This window comes from Chrysemys picta, chromosome 15 (assembly GCF_011386835.1).
Source record: "Chrysemys picta bellii isolate R12L10 chromosome 15, ASM1138683v2, whole genome shotgun sequence".
In the NCBI taxonomy this organism is placed as follows: Eukaryota; Metazoa; Chordata; order Testudines; family Emydidae; genus Chrysemys; species Chrysemys picta.
In genome coordinates this window covers 23,303,993-23,316,809 of record NC_088805.1, presented here as the reverse complement: position 1 = coordinate 23,316,809, position 12,817 = coordinate 23,303,993, and the positions used below count along the sequence as shown (strand labels likewise).

General features: G+C 43.4%; 1 protein-coding gene across 6 annotated transcripts in view; it reads right to left on the bottom strand.

Annotated features, from left to right (window-relative positions):
- Positions 1-12,817, bottom strand: part of TMEM132D (transmembrane protein 132D) — a 417,065-nt gene that overhangs the window by 127,876 nt on the left and 276,372 nt on the right. For all 6 annotated transcript variants that reach the window (XM_065568628.1, XM_065568629.1, XM_065568627.1 and 3 more), the window contains one exon: positions 12,557-12,740. In XM_065568628.1, coding sequence (XP_065424700.1) covers positions 12,557-12,740 — 184 coding nt within the window. The remainder of the gene's footprint in view (positions 1-12,556; positions 12,741-12,817) is intronic.

Here is a 12,817-nt window from a genome sequence, read left to right as displayed (position 1 = left end):
ATCTGCATTCAGTTCTGTTCTCGAGAGCACGACCATGGATGCGTCATTAGGGTCTGAGCCAAAGCCTATCAAAATCAGTGGGAGTCTTTCCATCGATTTTAGAGGGCATTGGATCAGACCCTGGATCTCTCTCTATCTCATTTTCCCATCTGCAACATAGGATGATGATGATGATGATACTTCCTCTTTCTCCCCCTTTGTCGATCTTGTCTGTTTAGACTGCTCGTCAGGGCAGGGATCATCTCGTATGTGATGGTGCAGCCCAGCATAATGGGGCCCTGACCTTAGCTGGGGCTTCCTGTTGTTAATACAACACAAAGAATAACAACAGCAATCTGACCCCGTTTTGGCAGTGGGCAGCTTGTGTTGGTCACGGAGGCTGAACTGGCCTCTCAGCCCTGGATGATAAGGCCAAGGAGGTGAAATAGGAAGGTAGGGAAGCTTACGGTGTCAGTGCCTATCCTGTATGTGTTATCTATATAGTGTATAAATAAAGGACTCTGGGCTCCTGGGCTCTCAAAACAGGCACCTATGCTCAGGGCCACCCAAAGGATTCAGGGGGCCTGGGGCAAAGCAATATTGGGGGCCCCTGCCATAAAAAAAAAGTTGCAATACTATAGAATGCTATATTCTTGTGGAGGGCCCTGCGGGGCCCAGGACCTGGGGCAAATTGCCCCACTTGCCCTCCCCCTGGGCGGCCCTGCCTATACTGATACTTTGGGTAAGTCAATTAATCTGTCTAGGCAAAACCCTGGCACAATTACAGTTGATGACAAAGCTCCTGTTGACTTCAGTGGGGTCAGAATTTCGCCCTCTATGTCTCAATTCCCCATCTGTAAAATGCAGATGATGTATACTCCTTTTGTCTGTACAGACTACATTCTTCAAAGCAGGGACTGCCTCTTATCACGTATTTGTACAGCACCTGGCATAATGGGGCCCCGATCTCAGGCGGGACATGTAGGCAGCACTGGGATACAAATAAAATAATAAATAAATAATAATAAATGGAATGTTCCAAATAAGCATGTTTAAGAGGCCATTAGCACATTATTAGTTTGAAGCAGCCCTGGAGTGTATTAGCCACAGTGTGGACTGCTGGCATCTGTAATTATACGGAATTACTTTAGCGTTCAGACTCCTATAGAAGAGATACTTTCTCTGTGATAAGCACATTTTGATTAAGTTTGGTTTTGCTCTATCAATCCAGATTCTTATATTAATGGAATGTAGAAATGGGTTTTTTTCTACTGACGTTTGCTATAAGTCAAAACAACAGGACATCGGGATGAAGTCGAAAGATTAAGTATCTCACGGTACAATATCAGACTTACATTTGTTCTTTTGGCTCCAAGAGATTTAACAGCTTAAATGTCACTGCCTGCCAGACAAAATGGATATGATGACAAAAGAACATGACCATCTCCGGAAATGATAAATAGGTAGCCCAGGTTTATATTTTTATGTTGCTAAATAAGTGTCAGGTGAAACTTCTGTGGCGAGGCAGCCACTTGCAAATCAAAGGAGACTCCAGAACAGTTTAAAGAACAAAAAACTTATTTTAAAAATAAAGCTTACGACATGCTCCAACTGACAGAAACTCTGTGCTCAGCAGCTACAGAGAACCTTCACTTTCCCCAGGTTTTTTTATATAGCTGCCCTTCTAAAGAAATACTATAGTAGTGGTTTAAATTACGACAAAAATCAATGGAATTACACCAGCCCTAAAAGTTTAAAAACTGGTCTGCTTGAGGCTGTTACACGGAAAATAGCAGTGGTTTTATAGTGGTGTTTCATATCACCAGGTGACTGATTCTGCCATTTAAAATCTTTGCCTTCTAAAATTTTGAGTTGGTGCAACTACACTTTGGTCCTGTGCAAGCGAGCTTGATTAAGGTTCTGGTTCAGGAAAGACCTTAAGCACATGTCAAATTCAACCCCATTCAGGAAAGCATTAAATCATGTTTTTAAATGTTTTCCTGAATAAGGGTGCTTGCCTGAGTTGGAGCCCAGATAAGTAAAATCGAATTCCTCTACTTCTTTATGTTTTGTTTGCTACAAATTAGCAAACCGGACTCCGGAAAGTGCCTCTCTTTTTAGACTGTCATAAATCAAGAGTCTCCATGTCTGATTTACTTCAAATTCAGTAGGCAACATTCTACTTCTGCTCCAGACCTATCTGCCAGTTTTGAGGCTGGTATTTCATTGTTTCTGGATTTTAAAAGAGGGGTCAAAATCAGATGAATAATGGACATTCAGCAGCTGCTGCTACTTCATACCTCACCATGCAAACACTCTAAATATGGCTAGTATGGAGAAAAGAACATGAGGGTTGTAACTGGAGATATTGCCCCTGCCAGGCAGACTGCAATAGTTGTTTCATTGTTAATTAAGTTTCCTCCCCACCTCAGTTTCAAGTCGTTAGTAATGAGGTTAATTTTAAGTTCACACTAACTGAACTCTAATCAAATTTAGGAGCTGCCCTGGTGCATTCAGTGAAAGGGAAAGAAAGCGTATCAAAGGACATGTAGGCATTTAACAACAAGGAGCTGAGATTGATAAAGCTCAAATGAACAAAAAGTTCTGCTAGTCTCTAGAAAAGATGAAAGCTGTTCATTTGGCTCTAGTGCCAGGTAGGCTGCTTTGTTTGCCAATGAGTTTAATTATTGAGATGGCTCTGGGCAGGAACAAAACTAAATGATCAACTCTGAAATGTTAATAGCATGATCAATATGAGGTAAACCAGGGCTACATGGCCACTGTTCTACCTAGGTTGAACCAATCTGAGATTCTTGCCGTAGAAAGTAGGGGCATTTGCACTGCTCCCTAGCTAAGCAGATCGTACAAGGAGCTCTGTTACATGCAGCTCTGACATGAGGGGTAGGGAATCTTCAAGGAAGTGATGACATTTGATATCCAAGACAGTCTATGGAACTGTTTCCCCTTCCTTTGCCAGCATTCTATGCCCAATGGAAGAGTCATCATTTAGGCAGGGCTGGTGACACTGCCCACTAAGGTTACCCGACACGAGACTCCGTTTTCAACTGCTTATAACTTTGTGACTAACCATTTGGGCTGAAATTTTCCACGCCGGTTATACGCCTCAGATCGATTTTTTTTTTTTAATTTCAGCCAAAATGATTCAGCTATTTCTGAGAATAAGACTAGAGGGGAAAGATTTTTTTTCAACATGGGCAAAACAACGTGTGGCCTTTTTTTGAAAAGCTCTATCTTCTCCGTGGCTTGGAGCAGGAACATGAAATTTGGCAAGGGAGAGGCCTTTATGTCAGGGATGAGCTGTTTGCCATGCCCATGACAATCCACCTACATCTGGCCAAGTTATAAACCTTGTAGAAAAGTTTACAGTTCACACATGCTCAGTAGAGACGTACTCGATTTTAGCAGCTAAAGTCTCCAAAGATTCCAACCTCACTTGATCTGTCAGGAATTTTTAGCTGGAACAGAGCTTAGTGAAATGTTTAATGAAAACAGTTCAGGTTCAATGAGTTTTTGTTGATTCGCAGATAGCATTCCATTTCGCTGACTCGCGGGCTGGTTCCCTGCCCGCTCACCTGGTGGGGACCGCTGTGGCAGCCTTGCAAATTGGGGGTCCTGGCTTTCCATGCTCTCTATGGCAGAGTTGGGAACCTGAGAGCCTGGCTCTAGCTCATGGGCTTTTCTGCAGTATTTGAGTGCTTCACAAACATTAAAGAATTTATCTTCACAACACCCCGGTGAGATGAGGGGGTATTAGCCTTGTTTTACAGATGGGGATCGGAGGTACAGAGAGACTACTGTCACTAATCTTGGGTGCCCAATTTGAGATGCCTAGGATCTGACTTATCAGAATAGTTAACATTATACAGCAATTTATATATGTTCAAAGCACAGCTCCCCTGCCTTCTTTTGCAGACGTGAGAGGTCAGCACTTGCAAATCAGAAACCAGGTCTCACGTCAGATTCCCAGACAGGGTCTGTTGTAACGTGAGATGAGAATCATGGTATTATAGAATTCTCCAGCAAAGATATAGTTCTCTATTCATTGTCACTGAAAAAAAGCTCATAGCGCTCTGTTTCACGCAGCACAGCCTGAACCCCCAGATACACATCAACGTGACAGGCTGCAGAGCCACTAGTAACCCTGATCCCCAGAATTAGAGTCCCCCTCTAACCTCACCTAGATCTTGCTGGATTATAAATACATCAGCACGACCAGCCAGAACAATGTAAACACTCCGCACCTAATCTCCACTATGTCTCTAAAACATCAGCTTCTGGAAGTGGTTGATGGCCTGAGACTCTTGTAGCTTTTGTTGTACCACCACCAGGGATGGCTCTGGTTCTTTCTGATGCCCACTTGGACCAGAGCATTAGTCTTTCTGCAACATCCTATCAACTAATTAGTAATTGTTTGTTGTCTGACAATCTCCAGGTGAAGGCACTTGTCACAGATTTACAAGGTCTCTGCTATGCCCCAGCATTTAAATAGTCCCCTGGGTGTAACCCCTTTATTGTGCCAGACCCCAAGGATCCACACTTTTATGCTCAATGTATAGCAGTACAAAGCAAGTAGGGAAACTGAGGCATACATATGGCTCATAAAAATATTACGATGATTCCCACATTCACCACAGCACTGGGTTCTAATTTAGTTGAATCCCAGGACCATTTAGTCCAAGGACACACCTTTAAACCATAAAACCATGGGCATCAGGGCAGCTACATTGGTCTTATTGATCCAACTGGACTCCATAATTGACTGTGCTGATGTATAGGTCTATAGGATTTGTGCAGCACAGTGGCAGGTCTAACAAGCTACCTGGCCAGGAAAAGCCCCCCAAAGCAGAACTAACTGGAAAAGACCCGCTAAACGATCAAGACATTTGTGAAGGGAAACTAACCAACACGCTGACATTTTTGTGCAATGTGAGTAGAGTGAAACAGAGGGTACATCTGTACTGCAGTCAGAGGGGGGACTGCAGCACTTGTACACATACCCAACTAGCTTTGATCTAAATAGCTTGGATAACAAGAGCGGTGAAGCTTTGGCAGCATGGGCTAGCCCCACTCGAGTACATGCACAGGATCCCAGGTGGGCTTGTACAGCGGGTGCTGCCCCATGCTGCTGCGGCTTCACTCTTACTGTTATTCAAGCGAGCCACCTTGAGTAGTGTTTGGTTAGCACCAATCAACTGGCTATTCTAGTTAGGACAGGGGTTCTCAGCCTTGAGACAATGACCCACAGGGAGATCACAAAAAGGGATCAGAGGGGCATCACTTCCCTGCCCTCCCCAGATTGCTAAATATGAGTGAGGTGCTAGCTAGATGCACTGAGAAGGGGTTCCAGTATGGAGAAGGTTTGGGGAATACACTGAGGCAGTCAGGTGATTTGGGTATTTCAATCCCAGTTCAATTCCAAAACGGATTTGTTTTACTTGTTATGATTAATCAATCATTTTGACTCATTCATTTACCAGCACGTTAATCTTGCCCTCTACCTATGTCCAATAGAGATGAACTTGCATGTATACAGAGGGCTTCAGCGGTATTTGCATCTCTCGCTCTACTCCGAATCACTGAGGTTTGACAAAAGGCAAATGTCATAATTACAAAATAGCTGGTGGGATGTTTAAAGATAAAAAAGAAATGGAACCGTAAATATTGTGTAGTTGATTATTTAACAAAACAGATGGAATAGGGTAAATAAAAAACCCAAATAAAAACGGTGAGGCTGATTCTTTATGGTGACAATAAAAGATAATGCTGTATCTGGAAAATCCAGGAGTCGAGTCCCTCCGGCTGTCATGGTACATCATCAGCCCGCAGCTCAGCAAACCTCTGGGTGAGGTGTTATTCTACTGAGGAAGATTCGGATGATGATTTCAGGTAACAAATGAATGGCACTAACACCACTTTAACTTCACATTTCCAAGGATTTTAAAGGAATTGACAAGGTCCATGATTATACGGATGGATCATTACCAGCATATTTGAAGAGACTGAACGGGTGTGCAGAGATGAAGCTCGAGCTTATTAACTGTATCTAAGGAACTGGACTTGAACTGCTGAGGAGTTGTTTTGGGGTTCTGTTTTTTTTTTTAAACCACAGACTCGGATGCTGTGTGGAAACCCAGTGGCCTCTCCATCTGTTATCATGGAATAAAATACTTCTGTAGGGCCAGTAAAAAGGGGACACATCCCGAACACTCCTCTCCCTCATTCCCTCACCCACACAACATCCCCTGACAACAGAACCACAAGCAGAGAGGGAAAGGATTTATGGGGAGAGGCCACGTAGGGAGTTCACAACCAGCAGACGTTGTGCATTGTAGCTCGGCAGGTGCTCTCTGAACGGAATTATGCCATGGTATTTGTCAGTGGGTGGGCCAGGGGTGGAAGTTTGACAACTAAAAAGATCCTCTCATCCCTCCCCATTGGAGGGAGGGGTACAGTGGGGACGTGGAGCTACTGTAGCATTAGGATGGGGCTGCAAAGTAGTTCTGCCACCACTCTACAATCTGAGAGGTGAGGGAGTGGCAGAGAAAGATCCCCTCTACGTGATACATTAGGTGATGAGTTGCATTTACATTGCTATAAAATAACATTGGGTATGGATAACTACTCACTGAGCCACAGTGATTACTGACGAGTTGCCCTGCGGAACTGAGAGCAGAATCTGGCCCAAACTTCTTTAACTGATGTGTGGCCATAATAATCCATCTAAGGGAAGGAATATTCACCTCATTCTCCGGGCTCTGTGGGATGTCCCCTTTCATGTAAATGAGACATTGCATTTCTGTGAGGTCTGTAAGATGCACTGCAAGGCAATTGTAGAGACAGGCCATGTACTGTTTGTAACCTGTAGCACCCAGGATAAGCATCTCTGCCTACGTTTCATCAGCTTAATGGGATGAGCAGTGCATCCCCAGTGCCAGAACAGGTGGTCACCATAATCTGACTACCTATCCAGATGTTGTAAGTGACTTATCTGGGCGTAACAGGGCTTTATTATTAGTAAATGTGACTTGCAAGCACGTGTTTATGAGTTATGGACTAAGGCTGGCTGGTCTCCAGCACATCAGTGTTTGTTGTCAACATTGATTTTGGGGATCACTGGATCATCAGCACCTGAAAGGTGCTTTAGTTAGCTCTTATCTTTGGATTTGAGTCATCCTCAGATAAAAGAGAAAGCAGAACCCACGGCCAGTCAGAGGAGGCCAACAAAGCTACTCTGTTTCATAAGCCAAATGCAATGGTTTTGGGGACAGGATTACTCAGGGGATTGGTGATGCAGTTTTTCACCTGTGGGTCACTGGTTCAAATCCATCCCAGATCAATAGTGACCGAAAATCTGGAGGCTGTTTGGTAGCCTCCCTTAAAGCGCCATCTCCAAAGCCCCTTGAAAGAAATGGAAAGACTCTCATTAACTTGAATGGACTTTGGATCAGTCCCAAAATGTCTCACTGCAGTCCCTAATAAACGTGCCTCCACATTGCAATTGGCACTAATTGGCAGTCTCAGCAGAGATTGACTGAATGGTCAGGGACAATGCACTACGCTCCCAGCTCTTAGAGAGGCTCCCTGCAGATTGTGATGATAGAAGAACATTGGTGGGACAGCATGGGGAAGTGGCACTGCCGTCTCCTATGCCACACCTGTCTGGCTAGAGGATTTCAGTCTGCACGGCACCTTTCAGCAGCACTAACGTCCCATTTTAAAAAGCCGATTAAAAGGGCATTGTTCCCCACACATTCCAACTTCCAAATGAGGGTGCAAATTAATATTCCAATGCAAGGTAAGGCTCGGGCAACGCACGCTGAATAAAACAAGTCTTCGGCCGTGCTACTTCTCATCCCACTGGCAAGAGCATGCTTGGCTCTCACGCATAACTTACCTAAATGGATTTTGTCACACTTTAAAATTAGAAAGGGCTTAGTTAGTAAAGTGTCAGAAGGGGCTGTTTTTTATGGTACCCACACATCCATAATATGCATGGCACAGCTTCTCTCATCAGTATCCTAGAGCCCTGTTATGCTTGTTGTGGAATAGTCCTGCCGGAGTTCCAAAAGTTAAAATGCTGGCTTCTTGTAGAAAACTGCACCCAGTATTGGGGAAAGGTAAGGTTGTTGTAGCAACGGTCCTAATCATTTTAATGGAGATAGGAAATTTCCAATAAATTTTAATGTTGATATGACCCAGGATAGAATCTATAGTCAGATGCATTAATCAGAAAGTAATTATCTTTTCTCTTAGAGATTTCTAACTTAAAAAATACAGTTCAGCAAATTGACTGTTACGGAATCACAAATCCATGACAGTAATCAAAAAAGAAATTGCAGAATAGAAAAGGGTTGTAGGATATTAAGTGATAGTCTATTAAAAAAAAGTATAACATTTTAAGATGTAAAAGTGTTCTTTTGAAGATTAGCTTCTAATCACCAGGTTCAATTGCACTGCATTTTGGTATTTACAAACATGAAATTACATGCTCCATAAATAATGAAAGCCCAACAATGCTAACCTGAGCTAGTCCCAACTCACAGAAATATATGAGCAGTTTAACAGTTTTGCTTTCATTGCTGTTCTCCCTGAACAGCAGACTTTGGCTAATATGGCTTTTATTTAAAAAAAAAATTGTTATTTCCGTCCCTGCGCCCCTCCCTCCCCCCCAAAAACCCCCAACCCGGCTCTGACAAGGTCACAGGGAAATCTGAAGTGCCAGACTACAAAGAGTTACACATATTGAAAGGTTTGCACCTGAACCATCATTAACTAAGTGCAGAGTGAGGTACTACAAAGGTTTGCAGATTTGTGATACCCTTGGGATTCTTCACAAACACTGCAGATAATACAAAGAAGGTTAACTCTATCCTCAGTTTTGTCAGTAACCATGAGACCGCTGCCATATATCTATGCTTCCTCTCAAGAGGGGTAGCCGTGTTAGTCTGGATCTGTAAAAAGCGACAAAGAGTCCTGTGGCACTTTATAGACTAACAGACTATCAGGGGCTGGCTCTAGCTTATTTGCGCCCCAAGCAAAAAAAATGGCAGCCGCAGGGAGTGCATGGAGGGAGGTAAAGGCGGCTCGCAGGGGAGTGAAGGGCGGCGCCCGCACATTCCCTCCACCCATGGGCAGCCAGGTGCTGCAGCCCGCTCGCAGCCGGGTGAGAGGGGCTCCCCCCTCCAGCCTTGGGGTGCCTCTCCTGCTGGCTCAGCCGGGTTCAGAGCCGCGCGGGAGGCAGAGCCCGGTGCAGGCGGCAGGGAGTGGTGCGTCCCGGGGAGCCCGGTGGCACGGTGAGCGCCGGGGATTGCTAGTTCCTGCGTCCCCAGGCCGGGGTCCGTGCCCCTGCAGGGCTGGGCTGTGACTGGTGGAGTGCGGGGAGCTAGATGGGGGCTCCAGAGCTGCGGACCGGGCTGCCAAAGAAAAAAAAAAAAAAAACCACGGCAGGGCAGCCGGAATATGCCGCCCCAAGATTGGCTGCAATGCCGCCCCTTACAATGTGCCGCCCCAGGCATATGCTTTCTCGTCTGGTGCCTAGAGCCGGCCCTGCCTCTGGAAATTTCCACTACATGCATCTGACGAAGTGAGTATTCACCCACGAAAGCTCATGCTCCTATACATCTGTTAGTCTATAAGGTGCCACAGGACTCTTTGTCGCTTTATGCTTCCTCTGTCACCCTTTACCCTAAACACCTGTTGCCTTGCAAAATGTCATTTGCCGCTAACTTTGTAGACTCATAATGAAGTGAATATGCAATTCTAGACTTATTGACAACACATTGTCCCGTTTATCTGTCGAGTGACGACAGAGTACTGGTTGTTTTGCACCAACTACAAGGAACATGGTTGTTTCTTTTTTTAAAGATTTGGTTGACCAAAAAAATAGGATCAACTCTACCCAGCTATGTTTTGGGTTATGGACATACATAGGCAGAAATAGTGTTTTCCTCTGCTGGCACTGCTAGGAAGGCAACACATTCTTTCATCCAGACATGGTGCATACCCACCCCCCAATAATACAGATTATATAAAATAGATCAGATCTAGGGTTTCAGCTCTGAATACCTCTGAACTTTGTGGAAGTTCAGATCTGGATCCAACTTCCCTCAAGCCTCCCTCAGTTATCAACAAACTGGCAGAGCTCACCTGATACTTGACAGTGAGAACTAGCATATGAAAACATTCCTGCAAAGCAATGCGTTTATAAAAACCATGGCTAGAATGTGATAGGTGACCACAATCCCAGATGGAAGCAGCTGTTTCAACTATGATATCTACTGCAGCATTGGAAACTACAGCCGTTTAAAAAAAAATGTGTGTGTGTGAGAGAGAAGTGAAATACTATTTGGTGAAATAAAGCATCAGAATGACATCTGAGTTGTTCTAAAGTTGGTAAATTACAATAATAGCCTATATCAGCTATGTGTAGTTCTGACATGCACAACAACACCCTCAACCTTCACTAATGGCATCATAATTAACTGGCTGTCACTAGGCAACAATCCAAGTTCGTTTTATTTTTAAACACTTCATGATTGATTTTTCTTTTTCTTTCAGTGCTAAATAATAACACGTGTCAATATTTTCTAATTGATGATCTAGGAGCAGACACTGGGCAATCAAATCTTAGATGATTATACTTCATCCCTGACAGTAAGGTAATTTAAGGGGGGAGGAACCACACACTACATTGTTTCCAGTGTGACTCTGGAGCATCCAAGTGTCTTCTTAGATGAGATCAAGGTCAAAGAACTACACGTTTTTTGAAGCATCTTCTCTGTATAGTGATTATGGAGTTATCCTTGTGAGCAGGGTGATGGAAAATAGATATTTGGTTTTACATAGTGTTTTTCATTCTCCAAGTACTTCACAGTTCTTTGGAAAGTGACACATTGTGACTGGTTGCCCCTCACATAAATCAGAGCCACCGTTCGAAAGCAATACAAGCTTCCAGTTCAGGAAGAGGCTTAAGCATGGGCTTAGATTTAAATGGTGACCATGGGAGTATACGTGTGCTTAAAGGTAGGCAGGTCCATAAGTACCTTGCTGAATTTGGTGCCCAAGGACACCCTTGTGTGCTCTGATAGGCGTGAGGTTAGAATACTGGGGATGCCATGACCATCCACTCAATCCCTGCTCTCCTTGAGGTTAACAGCAAAACTCTATTCAAAGGGAGCAGGATTAGATCCTATGCAGGCAACTGTGGAAGCCTTTATGCACACACTCAGCAATAAATGATCCAGCTTTGGAGTCAGAAGCAGTTTTACTGAGATACTCGTGTAGAACATCTAGGTACACACTCATGTAGACACAGGATAGACTTTACTTGGTTATATTTTTAATAAGTTAATGAAGCAGCTTGACTTTCAGCCTTGAGAGAGAGTGAAATAACCTTTCACCCAGCATCCCAGATGCGGTGACAGTTCTGCACATTCTTCTCATTTTATTTTATGAAGCCTGGCCCATCTTGAGGAAATGTGAGCTTGAGACGTGTGAATGGGTAAAGAATTACATTTGTATTTTGTAACTCAAAGGACAAAGGGTCATAGGTTATGACCTGGAAGACAACAGGTCCCAACAGTCAAGAGTCTTAGCTGTTCACCTAAACACAAGGGTTTGAGATCATCTGAGTAGAATAATCCCTTCCTGCTAGTCTCTAATTTTACTTATCTGGGAAGGAGACAAACTCGTGACTAAGAAAACACACCTTAAAAGGAGAACACCTACTTGTGTGATGGTACACAAGCCATTGCCTGGTTTCCCAAATGGCAGCTCCTGACTGACTATGAAGCATCCAAGACCAGCAAGCTAAGGAGCAGATACTTTTTCTAAGGAACTTTATTCTTTTTGTCTCCTTAACAGGACATTTGAACACCTATGCAGGGATGTGTACCAGGAAAGACCTATCCCAGTCTTTTTGGGGGTAGGGGGTGTCCATTAATAGTAATAGCAAGTGCGTATATATGCAGAGTATAAGGTACCATTAGGAATGGATTAACCTATGTTTAAAGCAAATCTTATCATAGATCTCTAAGAATCACTTGGGATACATAAAAATTGCATCTTAGCCTATTCTTTCCTCAAGGGAAAGTTAAAGCTGCTAAATAAACCCCATAGAGATTGCAAGTTTAATAAGTAATTTAATCATTTGTGTTATGTTAGCTTTGTGATTTGATTACTGGTGCATTCATGCAATAACTTGACCAATTGTTGGTCTTAAGTTGAACGTTTTGTAGTTATCCAATTTGAAATTGTATTACTGTTAACAGTTTGATTTGACTAACTCAATTTGTATTGTAATATCAATATTAATTATATTCTTAATACTTCAGGGAAATAAAATAAATTATCTCACTTTGTAGTTGTTAGTGCTCTTGAATGAAAATTGTAATTGGTTTTCTCTGATCAGCTAGCAACAAGGTAAGAACATTGGACTCAAGCCCTAAGAAAAACCTCATCACTGGAGTGGAGCTCTTCCCTACCCTTTTGCACAGAATGTACGTACCTTTGCTGCCATAGTTGTAAACAACATTCAAAGTAATGGGTAGTTCCTTACCATGGCCAAAGGCAGGACTCCCACAAGATCCTTCTGGCTTATGTAGATCTTGGAGACTCCTAGATCAGATGTCGTATCCCCAGGATATTCAACCTGCCACGTGATAAGCTGGGTCCCAGGTTGATCACTTAGGTCTTCAATTTCAAAATCAATCTGCATGATCTCTGAGGAAGGACTGCCGGCCCTGGAAAAAAAGAGAGAGATGCCTTAATTCAGGTGAGTGACAAACCAGCAATATAATTGCATCTATACTAATAAATC